General features: G+C 31.3%; 1 protein-coding gene across 1 annotated transcript; it reads left to right on the forward strand.

The window, feature by feature from the left end:
- Positions 1 to 591: 591 nt before the first annotated feature.
- LOC140435945 (uncharacterized) lies at positions 592 to 5304 on the forward strand. Its single transcript, XM_072524656.1, has 2 exons — positions 592 to 632; positions 3557 to 5304. Exons 1-2 carry the CDS (start codon positions 624 to 626, stop codon positions 5258 to 5260), a joined length of 1713 nt encoding a protein of 570 aa, XP_072380757.1. The 5' UTR covers positions 592 to 623; the 3' UTR covers positions 5261 to 5304.
- Positions 5305 to 16845: the final 11541 nt, after the last annotated feature.

Genomic DNA, 16845 nt, shown 5'->3' on the forward strand with positions numbered 1-16845 from the left:
AGAAATTTATAGTGAAGTCAGCTTCTGTATTCGTTATTTATTCTATGTATTAAATATGTCTTAAATTGTATTTATTTTTTATTATCGTATACATATTTTGGATAAACCAGTGCATATTTTTGCGCATATATTTTATTTTATTTGAATTTTTGTCTTAGTCTATTTATCATACATCCTATTATATATATATATATATATATATATATATATATATATATATATATATATATATATATATATATATATATGTATATATATAGGTTATATACACAGGTTATGTGTGTATGTGTTATGTGTGCATATATATAACTCACATTATGTCTGTTTTTTAAGGAGCCAAGTGTAATATTTTACTTCATCTTAATCTGAAAATGTAAAAGCTAAAACAAATATAGATCTAAGATGATGAGTATTATCCCAATTAAGAATTACCTTGAGTGCAATAATTGTCGATACATAGCTTTTGACATCGAAATACATGCGGACACTCAAATTATAATTCAAGATCAAGAAAATAGTGGGAGGTCCTATTAGATTTAAGCAGGAGCCATAAATGTATTTAACCGAATTCGAAACGACACTTAACCATAAGTCGCCGTCTTATCCAATTTTACAGTGAAAATATGAAGCAAGTAAGAGCACATTACTTTACAGTAAAATAAAATTATATAAAAAGTTCATATCTGTAATTGAAATATATTTGGTGACTACATAATTAAAAAAATAGTACTTTTTTTAGGTTTTAACGCCAATATGTACCATTCTTTTGTATCAGAGTTAGTTGATAACAGTAAACTTATATCTTGTCTTTATTTATCTCATGCATAGTCAGGTACTGACTTGCAACCTCTAGAACATGAGTTATTTATCTATGTTTACGGTTTTTGAATTCTTTTTAATAAACTAAGTATTTTAGTGCCTTTTTCTCTTGTACTTTGTATGATTCAGTGAGTTAGTTTATTTATTTTTTTTCTCTCCTTTTCATAGTCGATAAAGCTAATTTCGCTGTATTGTGGTTGTTTCTGATAGTTTAACTACATAATAATATTATAACCCTTTGATTTCTTCCGCTTTTGTCTTCAAACTGGCACACAATTGTTCTATTGTTAGACTTATATCTTCTTTTCGAAATTATTATTACATTTATGCATTATGATGTATTCATATATGGAAGTATTTTTTCTCGTTATGTTACCTAGATATTTCTATGCTGTTATTATTTCTAGGTTTACTCTCTTTTATCGAATGCACTTTTAATTCAGTTTATCTGTTTTATTTATACCATGTTATACTCGTACTACTATCGTCTATTTTTCCTTAAAAGACAAACTAGTAGCAACAGTTGTAAACTAAACTGCATACCTCTGTTGTTGTTTTAAAAAAATATATTTTCATTTTTACTAGTAAATCAATATTGTCATTTTTTGTATGGAAGCAAAAAAGAAGTTCCACTTTTTGTTTTCTTCTGATTGTATAATTCCAAAAGATCAATATTTTTAATATTGAATTATAATATTAGTTATTCGTTACGGAAAACGCGATTATCATTTTTTTCTGCGTCTTTCTCTCTATTACCAATTCTGCTTGTCATATTGTCGGATTGGTACCACTATGGAAAATTGTCTTTCCATATTTTGCGCGCCCGGCCGATTCTTCTAAGATTTGGTTGTTTTTCTCTTGCTATTTTAACAACTCTAATCTACTTCATTCTACTTATGTAATTATTCTATCGTTTTATTTCTGTATCCACTTATTATACTCTGTACGTTTCACTTTTTCTTACGCCTTCATTCCTCTTTCGGTCTCTCAGCGTATTTCCTGTAATTCTTAATATTAGTATTCTCATCTCAGACGTTTCTAGTAGCCTTGGTGTGGTACCTGTCTCAAGTCATGTTTCTGGTGCATACATCATTGTTGATGTACTGGATTTATAAATTCATGATTTTATCTTAGTGTTATTATGTGAGTTTCGCTATATAGTCTTATTATAACATCCTACCAATCTATTTGCTTTCTGTACTTGATATCCCTCCTCTATCTTTAAGTTTTCTTAGTTAGACCATGCTAACGGGATATATCTCGAATTTACATGTAATTGGTTCTTTACTGACTCAAAAGACCAAAAAAATAAAATAGTTGAGATCGTCTTATTAAACTCTTTTGTTATTATATTGAATCTATGAACTAGAGTTTCTAGACCTTCTTCATCTTGTTTTATCAACATAAGGTCGTCTAAGTAACAAACTATCTTTCCTTTTTTGTATATATATATATATATATATATATATATATATATATATATATATATATATATATATATATATATATATATATATATATATATATATATATATATATATATATATATATATATATATATATATATATATAACAAGCGAGTCTTCTACAGCTGGCGCCGCTTCTCGCATCCTAATTTCCAGCGTTTTCTATCGAAGCAATCTTCAGTTGTTAGATCTCTGGTGGTCATTGCATCGTCGACATCGTCTCTCCAGGATCGTTGGAGAGACGATGTCGACGATGTCTTGGTCTACCTCGTTTTCTTCTAGTTGGCGGAGTCCATTCTTCTATTTTTTTTTTTTTTGGCCATCTATTTTCAGGCATTTTTTGAAGGTGTCCATACCAGTTAAGTCTTTTGGCTTCGATTGTATCTATTATGTCTAGATCGATTTCCATTTCTCTCCGAATATCTTCGTTTCTCACTCTATCAAGTCTAGTGAGCTGGCAACATCGTCTCCAGTAGTTCATTTCTATGGCCTTAATTTTTGATGTGTTTCTTTGGTTTATTTCCCAGAGTTCGGCGCCGTACAGCCCAATACTTTCTATTATTGTTTTATAAATTCTTCTTTTATTTTCTTTTGTTATTTTTTTATTCCATAATAGTCCGTGTAGCTGTCTGGTGGCTGATCTTGCTTGGCCAATCCTGGAGTGTATTTCTTCGCTACTTCCTGCTTTTGATGTTATTTGGACTCCCAAGTATTTAAAACTGTCTTTTAGTTTTATAGTTCCCGTTTCGATTTGTAGGCTTTCTGGTTTTTCTCAAACAACTAAGTACTCAGTTTTTTGTATATTAATTGTGAGACCCCATTTGGTATACTCATCTTCCAGTTTTCTAAGCATGTAGCCTACATCACTCTCGTCTTCAGCCTTTTTTGTTTCCCATTAAATATTCTCTTCCTTTCTTGACTATTTTAATAGCTTTATTTGTGATATACAATAAGCCTTCGTGTCTTAATCTATTGCCTATGTCTCTAGGTTCCCTAAGTTATCCATTGCCTCTAGTCTTCCGTAAGTTATCTTGCTTCTCTTGTCTCCCTTGCTTCTTGCTGTTTTGGTAAATGCTTGATAAATGCAAAATATGGATTAAATTTTTAAGTCTTACTGATAATCATTTTATGAAAAGAAAATATTACGTTTTTGCTGACTATCTATACATGTGCATTAATTTATTTCTTGAATTACAAATAATTTTATACTTTATTATTGTGTTAACATTGTAAAAATCATGAAACATGTTAATATTTTTTTTATTTTTCAGTTATTAATTTTCTTGGTACTCTTCATTTCCGCTTTTGGAACTAAACTGAATGAGTATCTTCCACCAAGACCTGAAAGTAACAATGCTCAATATCAGCCACCAGCATTTCGAAATCAACCTTTCGCCGCAGCTAGTCAGTTCCAACATAAAGTAGCTTCTCCGAACAGTCAACAGTTCAGTAGACAATACTTGACTCCAAATAAAGCTGAACAATCAACTCAAGAATCCAATCATTTCGGCCAGGTTTCTTTACAATATGAAAAACCGTCTAGCCAGTTTAAACACGAAAATTATTTTAATGGCAATGGATATAGTAACGCAGACAAACATTATATAACTCCACATAAACTAGATGCTGCAGGTCAAAGTTCTAATTCTTTTGGAAATTTCCAGCCACCAAACTCTTTTAATGTTAAAGAACATGAAAGTGATAATAGAAACTATTTAACACCCAACAAACTAGACTATGCTGGACAGAATTCTAACTCATTTGTACATATACAAAATCTTAACTCTGTAAACGGCCAAGGATTGTATCCAAGCGTTGGTAAAGTATCTATTAATCATGCACCAATTACTGAAAACCATAACTCTTTTCAACCTCTTAACCAAAAAGCAAATTCTAATGTTCAATTCGGACATTTCGGTTCATTGTCCAGTGGTTTTCATCAACAGTCAGGTCATACTCAATTGAATGATAATTCAGATTCTCAATCCGCCCTAATCGGTCTAAGCTCATCTGAATACAAATCTAATAACGGGAACAAACACGCTAACAATTTATATCAAAGCGAACACCAACATTTAGCCCAAAAACAAGATTTTGTACAGAACGAAGGTAAAACTGCTCAAGCAGCTTTTCCCCATACTTACGATGTTAGTGAACAAATCTCTGTTAAAGCATTTGAAAATAATGGATATGATCGAAATATAATTAACAAGTATCAAGAAAATGTAAACAAAGTATATCAAGCATTTGGACCACATGAACAATCTCCCTTTGCTTCTCAAGAAAATAGACAAGTAGCATCGTCCTTAGGTCCAAAATTCTTCGGAGGACAAAACGACGGTTATCAATATTCAAGCCTATCTGAATCAAAGAATTTTGCTGATCAAGGTATACTTGCGATCCAACAAAGCAATAAGATACCGTCACTGGTAGGAGAACAGGGATCTAAATCTACTTTGGGACAAAATAGTAACAACGAATACCAATATTCATCTCCTAATTCTCTTAAATCAAATTTTGTAGATCAAGGTACTTTTGCCTCACAACAAAATCAACAGATAGCTGAGTTGCGCGGAAAACAAGAATATACGAAGGAACCTAAACCTATATTCCCTTTTTCAACTCAGTTTGGACAGAAAAATGCAGCTTCTCAAGCTTTTAATAGACAAAACAATGGTTATCAATATCCAGTTCCTGAACAGTCTCCCTTTTCTTCTCAACAAAACAAGCAAGCAATTCCTTCTAGACCTCAATTTGCCCCAATACCTCAATACGGAGCTCCTGAACAGTCATCCTCAGCAAACCAAAATAACTTTCAGTTCAATTCTTTTCATAGACCAACGAGCCAAGTCTCCGGTTTTTTGGGAAATAACAAATTCAACGACCAGTCAGCCTTCCAAAACAAAGGACAACATAGTGGTACATCTGAACAATTTGGCACAGTTCAAGATAGTGATGGTGGTTATAAATACTAGAAAACGATATTATGTCTACTAATAAACATCTTTAATACCTGTATGTGTCACAAATGTAAATAATGTAAATAAATTTGAAAACTAAATATGTTGTTTTAAATGATATAAAAGGTTATCTCATCTTCTGTCTGTTGACTTTCAAAAGAGTATAGTGATATCATGTCTCAGACGCTTGTATCGTGGTTCTCCATATTTCTCTGTATTGGGCCGTTGGAGGAGCTTCGTGTAAACCACGGCCAATGTTCCTCTAAATTGATCCACCCAGCGTGTGGGAGACCTTCCTTGTGGTCGCTTGCCATTAATTTTACCCTCAACAATAAGTTTTTCTAGGCCTTATGTTCTACTTGCAATCTGCACCTGATTTATTCTTGTTGACAATCTTGTGCAGACTTTTAGATGTTTTATATTTGAAAATAATATGAATAATACGATACAGCCTTGTCTTGCATCAAATGTTGGTCTAAAGTTTTTGGAAAGGACATTGTTAACCTTTACTTTTTCGAAATTGTTTTCAGATAAGCTTTTAACTAGACAAACTAGATGTTGTAGAACTTTCATATCTTCCAGTATCAACCATAAACTTCTCCATTTCGCGCAATTGAATGCCTTAGTGTAGTCGAGAAACATAAATAGGTTCGAACATTAAATTAATATGCCTTTTCTATTATTTGTCGGATATTTAAAATTTATTCTCTTGTTCCTTTTCCAAGCAGAAATCCTGTTTGTTGACTAGATATCGGTGGGAACTAGAAATATTTTTATGATAGGAAGCATAATTTTACTTGGGTGCGGCATAAAAGCTATTGCTTTGTAGTTACTACAGTCTGTAGGAGAACCCATCTTGTGCAACAGTATTTATATTGATTCACATTATTTCTTTGGCTACTGACCATTTTGCCAAATTATATCACATAGCTTATTGTGTCGACACCTATTTCTCCCATTGATTTAATTATCGCAGCCGTTATGCCGTCTTCGCCGGTGACTTATTATTTTAGTGACCGTACAGACTTTTCCACTTACCCTCTAAGAATTAGAGGTTCCATCTCTATCTGACTTAAGTTCTCCTTCATTAATAATAATTTGTGCTTGTAGCTTACATTCTCTAGAAAGATACTCCACTCTGCCATACGCCAAGGCTCAGTTCACGTGGTCTATTGTTAACTACCTAAACAGAGATTATATACGTGGAAATCTAAAGCGAAGACCCCTCGTAAATTTCGTAAGAAACCAAATTGACTACGTATCCATTAGTGGACGTTACAGAATTTCCATTCTTCCGTCTTCTTTATGTGCTAAAAATTTCTTTTAAAGTTAAATCTCCTAATTGCAGCTTCTTTATACCAGATATTAGGTCTGTAGACTTCGTCAATGTTATCAAAAGGGAAAGATACCTATAGCAGAGAACAACCCAACAACACAGAGAAGCGACAGTCCTTTGAAGTTACGTGGCCAAGCCGCCAATGACAGCTAACAACCAGAAAATTAATAGTCAGTGGGCATATCACACAATATAAATTCTTAAGAGCGTAGGCGCAAAATTTCGGGCCAATGTTTTTTAAATGCATTCATTTTTTCCGAATCCTGAAAAAACTAATAAGTATTTTTGAAAAATTTAAACGCAGAGTGAAAGACTACATTATTACTGAGGGCCGAAAGTCCCTGAAAACTTCTATAATGTTTATTTTAATAAGTTACAGGGGTGAAAAAAAAAGAGAAAATTTAGTGTGATTTTTAATTTGAAATATCTCATTCAAAAAAACTTTTTGTTTATTCTAAGGGACTTTCGGCCCTCGGTAATAATGTAATCTTTCATTCTGTATTTAAATTTTTCAAAAGTTAATTTTCTCAGGATTCGAAAAAAAAATGATTGCATTTAAAAAGAATTGGCCCGAAATTTTGCGCCTACGCTCTTAAATCAAATTGAGCATTTATGTTGACTTTCAATAAATATGAAATATTGCACTAAATAGTTACCTGCAGGGCCGACTTTTGTTGACATTCTTAATGGTGTAATTATTTTTTATTTACAAAAGGTAATTTACTGATGCCACCAAATGATGCCTGATGCCTACAAAAAGTAGATGAGTACCTATTTAGTTTTTTCATAATTTAATGTAAGTTTGTTTATTTGCAACCATGTTTTTGCAATGTTGAACCATGACCATGTCTTGTTCTGTTGGAATTTTAAGATTTTCCCAATTATCGGTCTAATTATGTTTCCAACAATTTTTAGTTTGAGCATTTTAGTAATTTCTTTGTTTCGTTTAAGAGCGTAGACGCAAAATTTCGGGCCAATGCTTTTTAACATTTTTTTGGAATCCTGAGAAAACTAACAAATATTTTTGTAAAATTTAAACACAGAATGAAAAATTACATTATTACCGAGGGCCGAAAGTCCCTTAGAATAAACAAAATTTTTTTTGAATGAGATATTTGAAATTAAAAATCACACTAAATTTTCTCTTTTTTTTCACCCCTGTAACTTATTAAAATAAACATTATAAAAGTTTTCGGGGACTTTTGGCCCTCAGTAATGATGTGGTCTTTCATTCTGCGTTTAAATTTTTCAAAAATACTTATTAGTTTTTTCAGGATTCGAAAAAAATGAATACATTTAAAAAACGTTTGCCCCAAATTTTGCGCCTACGCTCTTAAATCAAATATTCTCGTGTATAAAACCCTCTATATATTTTTATTTCTTAAAAATACTACAGTATACTCCCTCTATAACGAACACGGTTATTACGAGGTTTCGCTTATAACGAGATACATTAGATGTCCCGTGAAATTTCTATTGAACTATAACCGTCTATAGAAAGGCAAATTTGGTTATAACGAGAGATAATAAGGTCCAAAAACGTTTTTTTTACCTTTTTAGTCCGGTCGTGGCTATAAATAAATACCCTTTCAAACAGCCCCTCAATAAACTTAACTGCAGCCCGCAATAAACTTCTTTACAATGAATAAATACAACTGTTTCACATCTTTAGAAAATATAATATGATAGAATGATACTGGACCATTTAAAGCAGTTAAAAATAAGAGAGTTCTTAAAATTGCAGAAGCAATAGTTTATGTTATCCTTGAAAATACGATTTATGCATTATGTAGTTGGAAAAAAATATAAGTACAGCTTTTCTGTTTTAACGTATATCATTGATAATAAAAGTAAACAACTCTTTTATGTTTTAATATATTTCATTGACAATAAAAGTAAATAACTTTTTTTTAAAAACGCCATTCAAACAATATTTATTAGCATCTTATATTGCTCCGAATGGCTTCACTATAGGAAGTTAAGGTTTTAGAAAACTACAGATTCATATGTATGCACAGTATTATAATTGTCTGATATAACGAGATCGGCTTATAACGAGGTAATTAGTCTGTCATTTTAGTTCTCGTTATAGAGGGAGTCTACTGTATATTCGTATTGTTGTCTTCGATCGCGCCGACATTTGGCCACCATCTGTTGATTTTTTGACCTGAGCCTTCGGAGACTTGCGTCTTTCAATAAAAGAAATAGCACTGACACCAAATTTAATGTTTTCATTTTGAACTAGGTATCCCTTGGCAGACCAAAGTTTATTTTTTTATAGCTCGGACAGACACGTCGGCGTCGGCTTACTGTTCGAAAGTCAAACCAATACTATTATGTAATTAGTAATAACTAATAATAATTACAAAGCAATAGTAATTACCTGTTATTATTCTTAGGAAATCTAAATAAACTTATTCCTTTTCCTGTCACAGATGAACATCCGCGAATCGCACAAATATATCCAGACATTTTAAATATAAATTAAACTTTTAACTATAAACTATAACTATAAACTTATATATTTAACTATAAACTATAACTATAACCTTTTAACTATAAATAAATTATATAAATGGTCAAATGCACTTGTTGTGTCGAGTATTTACCATAGACGCCTACGGACTATCGAAAACAACCAGAATTAAAGAATAAGCACGTGTTTTTGACAGTAATACAACCAGAATCGGGCATGCGTATACAAAAATGGTACACGCTTTTGGACCGCTATGTCGCTTCTATGTGTCTCTGTTATTCTAGGCCTATAGTATTTGTCAGTTCTATGCCATTTCACGTAGTTAAAAATAATATCGGGTACCGTCTCACCCAACAATTTTAGAAGATTATAGGCTTTTATATCAACCTATGCATGACACATATATATGGCCTTATTAGGAATGGTGTTTACAGTAGACAAATCGTTGCTTCCAATAATGGGTTTGTATTTGTTTTCTTTTTTCGTTTGGGCATTCCAATATGAGTGTCCCTTTGTTAGATTATTTGTATTTTCTTGTTCATCACTTATGTATGAATGAGGTCAACTTGTGTTTTTGTTTAATGACAATTTAATGGGTTCTTGACTGGTAGCACCTGAGCTGCTCGGACCTGCTTTATTTACAGTGTATTCGCTAGATGGCGTTAGTACGGATATGGCGAAATTTTTATTATATTTATATAAAGAAATTAAATCTTGTTGCTCATCCGTACGCTTTTCTAAATGGAATGATAGTCTAAATTATGTTGAACATTAAATCCTTTAAGACCTTTTTGCACTGTTAGTTTTAATCTATTATTGTACTCTGATAACTGAGGATTAGAACCGGACAGTGATAACTTAAAATTCACTATTATGTCAATTATTTCCTGCTTTTTTAACTTATTTAGTTTCGCTGTTAAAACTGCGACTTCACTATCGGACGCTATCTTGAAAACTAATGAATGATGATAGATGATGATGGATATGGACTAAAGGTAAATACTACAAAAACAAAAGTGATGGTTGTCACTAAAACGCCAATACAACCAGAAGTGGTAACAGCTTATGAAGATTAACTGGAGTGAACCAACAGTATCACTTACATTGGTTGTAATCTAAACGAGAACTGGGACATAAGCAAAGAAATTAGAATGCGTATAAAGAAGGCCAGAACTGCATTTTGTTTTAAGATAAAGAAAATCTTATGTGGAAACAACCTCACTTTGAGACTGAAAATTAGATTATAAAGATGTTACGTGTTCTCTATTTTTTGATCACGAAAATTGAAGACTAACGGATACACCACTCAAAAAACTAGAAGCCTTTAAAATAAGGTGGTTAGATAGGGTTTATAACGAGATTGTTTTGCAGCGAATGGGAAAAGTTACGGAAGTGGTCAGAACAGTCTACTATGGAGATCACCATTAAGCCTATATAAAAACCAGATAGGTTTGTACACTATTTAGAATGCCATCTATTACCAATACCTGTGCTCAATCTGGTACAATATGCCATAAAATTACACACAATAAAATCAATCAAACCAAATCAAAGACTTTCTACACCCGATAATACAGTTTTTCAATAAAGACTAAATATCACTGGTCCACTACCTATAGTGATTTAAATATGTAAATAATAATTCAAATGGAATCTGGAAATCGATTGAGACATATACTGTATCTGGTATAGGTGAAACTACAAAGTGAATAGCAATGACAAAGAAATACTGGATGCCAGAGAGAAGGACTGACCTAATAGACTCTCGAACACATCAAATGCTCAATTTTTGCATATGCAAAAACAATATTTCCAGAAAATAAACAACCCTAGACAAGGAACGAAACCCATATTCTCTCGAATATGCGAGAAACTTGAAGAGCATGCATACAACAATAGACCTTCTTTTTCTTCCTGTGCCATGCTTGATTACAATGCGTTGGCTATCAAATTGGCTATACTAATTTACAATACTAACATAAAAGTAATGACGGCAGCTCGGAAAGGGCATTTAGAGGAGAAGAATCTATTATTAATCAATTCCCTCAGATTTCTATGCCATGAAGTTCTTCTTCAACCTGGCCCTCTTCTTTTATCTATCTTGCTTGTATTATTAAATAAAGTATATTATATCTCTCTGGGTAAAGCATAACATGGCCAAAATATTGACCCCAAATAAATGTGTTGTGTACTATTAACAAAGAACAATATGAAAAGTATATTAAAAGTTTTCGAAAAAGATACAGCATTGCTGGTGGTTTTAATGCAAAACACATTTAATTTGGGTCAATATTGATAACAGCTAAAGACAAAGAAGACAAAGGGAAGAAATGTAAGTCACTATCTATACCTAAGCGAATTTATTGACCAGGAGATAAGAAAGAATGTTAAAAAATGAAAGAAAACTAAGCAAGAGACTAAGCAGTACGTTTGAAAATCCTGCTCAGAAACATAACATAAATTTAAAACATAAAGACGAATCCACTATTTTTTGTCTGGGAGGTTTGACAGATGATATCAGCACTGATTGCTTCCTATAGAGGGTAACAAAAGTGTTGAAAAGACCAATAATTGATTCTACGCTCCGTAAACTGGAAAACGGAAGCTGAGTTAGAAGTAACGGCAGAATCAAAAGGCAAGGAGATTCGCCTACCACACATTTAGAAAATAAATTTAAACCACATGTATACCAAGATAATGATCAAGAATGGATAGAGAATGAGCAAGCAGAAGAGAGTCAGAGCTAATGAACTGAGTGAAAATATAGCTCCAAAGAAATACCAGGATATGACTTGCTACTAAACAATTTGCCTCGTAAAGCCATAATAACTATATATAATTGTAGGTAAAACTATCTAATAAAGATTTATTATGGATAATGTATTTTTCTCACAAAAGAGCAATATTTTATCCATACTATTTTAAATATGTTACGTTATAAACATCACATATTTATTAATTTATATTTAAATAATTATTTTATTTTAATTTCTTTATTAATTTATTTATTCCTTTACCTCTAGTTTCGTTTTTACTATTTTTTCTTCAAAAGGTAGTTGGCGCCCTCTGTCTTTCTTTTCTTTCTCTTTCTTTCCGGTAGAATAAATATTTGTCTTCTCTTTGTCCGGTAGACTAAATATTCTGTTCTATGTTGACAGAAAAGCTAATTCCATCATAGGCATACATCCTATGATATCTGTGCTAACTTCATTTCAATCTCCCACTTACTTTCTGTCAATCAGCTGTTCTGACATAGTAGGATATGTTATTTGTCTATAATTAAGATAATTTATAAAAGAAGGTAAGAACTATAATAAGTTTTATTTTTTGGTCTACAGAATTCTCTTGGGGTGAGTACTTTCATTGTAATCTATATTCTATAATTCTGGCAGCATTTTCAACTTTCGTAAACTCACTTCTTTCAAAACCACGTTTCCAGTTATATGTATGTAGGAATTTTAACAGAATTTAACTAAGTAATAATAATTATATTTTATTTTATCCTTGCCATCTGCTATTTGTTTCCTTGTAATTTTGTAAAATGCAAGGAAGTTAAACCCCTTTTGATGTGTCTCTAATAAGTAAGTTGTTACTTATATTTCAGTTTATTGGCCGTATTCAAGAATGTATGGGCTGTATTACCAGTTTATTAGTTTTATGGGATATTATTGGAGAATTTATTGACTTTATTGGAGGACCTTACCACCTAATTGGGAGGCCACACAATCACCCATCGATGCCATAAGTATCGCCAAATTTATTTATTATAAAACCTTGGCAGGGTTGATTGTTTTTTCGTAACATTTTAAATAAATATGATAAATAATTAAAGTTAAATAATTGTTTTATTTGCTATCAGCTAAGGGTTCATGGTTTAATTTCTAGTTTAAGACAAGACGAACTCTCCCATGCTTGATTGAGGTGTTATTTTTATAATAGTATTTCAATTCTCGTTGCTAGTTTTATCGTTACAAATACCATATTATATTAAATAAGTTATATGCCTTTAACTCTACGCCGGGGCGGCATTTCTTATTAGACAAGTCCTGCCTAAGCGTCTCCCCCCTCCAGAAGCTCGCAAATGCCCCAACTGTAGTTGTTACTCCCTCATACATGTCCCTAACAATCTTAACATATTCACCGGGAACTCTTTTCTTATTGGGTTCCTACCGCAGAATCTCTCGAGAAACTCTATCATATACTTTCTCAATATCAATCAAAACCATATGAGACTTTGTTTCTTTATTCCTATATTTTTTATTATCATAATTAATAAATAGCATCAGTGCTTTTTTGGAATTCTGTTTGTCCTCCATGTTGGAAAGTATTCTGTTCTTATACTCAATTTTTTATAATTTGTTCTTGCAAATTTTACATAAAAAAACTGACTAAGTTCTGTTTTTTCTTATAAAAAAACTGAACGTTTTTAATCTTTATTGTCTCTAATTAAAGCTATTACTTCAGTTTTATCTTTTTGAGCTGCTTAGCTTTTGTAAGGTAAACTTTTTTTTTTCTATGGATGTATACTCATTGAACTAATTTTAAATGAACTGATGATATTTATGGATTTATATACGAAACCTCTTCAATAAAAGGATGAAGTAGCTGATATCCTTTCTTTTATTCTCCAACTGCTGACAGAGAACTTATCACAGTGAACTACATATATATATATATATATATATATATATATATATATATATATATATATATATACATATATATATATATATATATATATATATATATATATATATATAAATATTTATGTATAGATATATATATATATATATGTATATATATATATATATATATATATGTATATATATACATAAACATTTGGTATCGAGGACCCATAGAGACATCTTGGCTTGGGTTAGCAACCCCTAGGAGTCTTGCGCAACCCCATGAAGTAAATCTGTTTAAAACATCGTTTAAATTTATCGACAAATATGTATTAATTAACAAATTTAACATCATTTATAGGGTTTTACCCACATATTTAGTAACTTCACTCATGTATATCTGGGAACTGCACTGGTGATGTACTGATTAGGATGTTTTCTGACTAACCCAAAATGGCATTTTTAGAGTATATTTACCTGTTATAAAGGATTTTTTAAATAAAAGTTTTTTTTATTTTTAGTTTTATGGGAAAAAGTTATTTGTTATAAAAATTTCTGAATGATCTAAAACTAGAATACCATAATTAGATATTACCTAAATATTTTTAGTAATATACGCGGTTTGTTAAAAAATATGAATTTTATGTATATCCAAAGTCATATTTTTTAACAAACCACGTATATGACTAAAAAATATTTGATGATCGTATTTTAGATTTTAGAACATGCACAATTTTTTATAAAAAATAACTTTTTTTCATAAAACTAAAAATAAATAAAATTTCCCATATAATGCGAACTTAATTGGACACCCTGGATATATATATATATATATATATATATATATATATATATATATATATATATATATATATATATATATATATATATATATATATATATATATATATATATATATATATATATGAATGCATAAGGTCAAATCGTCTAATTCCTAATTACATAGTACATGCAAGAATTAGGTAGGCAACTCCTTTTTTAAGTCATAGTTTTTAGTAATCAAAGGAAATAGTTTTACTCGTGACGTAATATTCATTGTTTACGAATAGTGTTTAGAAAAGGATTAGAAATAGTATTTTATTGGTTACTAATTGATATTTAAATAGTTACCCAGCAATATCGCAACTGGGAAGCTATGATCTCGTAACTCGTTTTTTTAAGACCGCTAATTTTAGGGTCAAGGTAACGAAATATTACTATGTAACTGATATTGCTTAATGCAAAAAACTACAAACTATCCAAACAAAGTGTAAATAAAGCAAATTGTAAAAAGCTTTAAGCTTCAAGTGGAAAATATGTCTTTAAAATAGTATTTTTCTAACGTTAAAAAAATGAAGCTAATAAATGTATGTTACAATAACAAAAAAAAAACAGCAATAATAATGAAAATAATGAGAAATTATAATACTGGAATAAGACATACAATAATACTAGTATTACAGCAAAGATTCCATCCTTACTTTTACTTTTTCGTGTCTGGAATTTTAAATTTTTGGGCCCAACACTGGGCTAATGCTTCCTACATCTTAAGCCGTAAGTGATTTAGGTTACAGGTAGTTGGACAGCTTGGGCAGGTCAGTACATGTTCTATGTTCTTTATTGTTCAAAAAATCTAACCAAAAAACCGAGCCAAAAAATGAAGCCAAAAAGTTTAGCCAAAAAATGAAGTCAAAAATCAAGCCAAAAAATATAGCCAAAAAATAGAGCCAAAAATGAAACCAAACAATTGACCCAAAAAATCGGGCCACAAATCGAACCAACGAATTCAGCCAAAAAATTTTATGGTTATTTGAAGACCCCGATGGTTTCCATGGCAACAGCTAACAACAATCACGGCGGAAGCTACAGATATGTGAGGAAAGGAATGACAAACGTTAAAACATTTAAAGCAAATAGAAAATGTTAATGCGAGTGAATAATAAAGATAAAACGTAATGACATGTCTGGCAAACAGAAACAACCGTAAATACGTATTTCTGACTATTTGGTCGTCATTAGTACGTCATCAGTAGTTCCTCTGCGGTTATTGTTAGTTGTTGCCCTGGAAACCATCAGGGTCTTCTACCTCTATTGCCACAAATTGGTCGCATTGCTCCTGTAGTGATCCTTTCACAAGTTAACATGCTCTTTTTATAACTTGGCTGCACCGTACTGATGACGACCTTCTTTAGGCGTTTGTATACAAAAGTTTACCATCATCATATTTATAATATCCTAAAACAGTTTTCTATCGTCTGCTGCGCGAATTAATTCCTTTACTTGGTACCACACTACATCTAAAATTACACAGCCATGAAAGTTATTTTCGACCAGTCCATCTCTTTCCCTCCACTTTTCCTTTTGTTACAAGGCGAAGTAGATGGTATTTGGACCCTCTAATTATATGATCAAAGTATTCTGTTGTTCTTCTCTTTATAATGTAGATAGAACCACAATTCGCATGCTTCTAATGTGTTAAGCATTGTGGTTTTTAATGTCCATGTACCACAACCATCTAATAGGATAGACCACACATAACATTCCACGGGTCGTATTTTCCAATTGATTAGAGCATATTTCGCATACGAAATTAAAAGAAATTCGCTCAAAATCCAGTTTTTTGTATTTTCGAATACTGCGTGTACAAATTTCTCATTTTTTCTTATACGGCGACTCAAATGGGAGTGAACCATTTGAATTTCGATGCTAGTATACGATCAAAATAATTGTTTTGATTTCAGGCCGTGTAAATCAGATAAGATTTCACCTAGTAGTTTTTAATCGTTGTTTTACATTGAACAATACAATGCAAATTACATTAAAATACAAATTATATTAATACAATATTTTTACATTGAATTTTGTTTTCAATGGCTGGTTTAAATATTTTTTAGTAGAAAGAAAAATACTTAATTCCCTTGCAGAGGCAGAAATATTAGCAGAATGGAGAGACCATATCTTTCTTAACTCTTAAGAGGACTATTTAGATGTACAATTTCAAAAATTGTACAGATTAACAAAGCTCTTTAATGGAGTTATTAGACTTGAATGGCTCTTTTTTTGTTCGGCCGACACTGAACCACCATATTTCATGCCCTTACAAGAAACGAATTGTTTTAGATCATATAATTACCAAAAAATAGGTTAAGTAAAACTATCAATT

The sequence above is a fragment of the Diabrotica undecimpunctata genome, chromosome 3 (assembly GCF_040954645.1).
Source record: "Diabrotica undecimpunctata isolate CICGRU chromosome 3, icDiaUnde3, whole genome shotgun sequence".
In the NCBI taxonomy this organism is placed as follows: domain Eukaryota; kingdom Metazoa; phylum Arthropoda; class Insecta; order Coleoptera; family Chrysomelidae; genus Diabrotica; species Diabrotica undecimpunctata.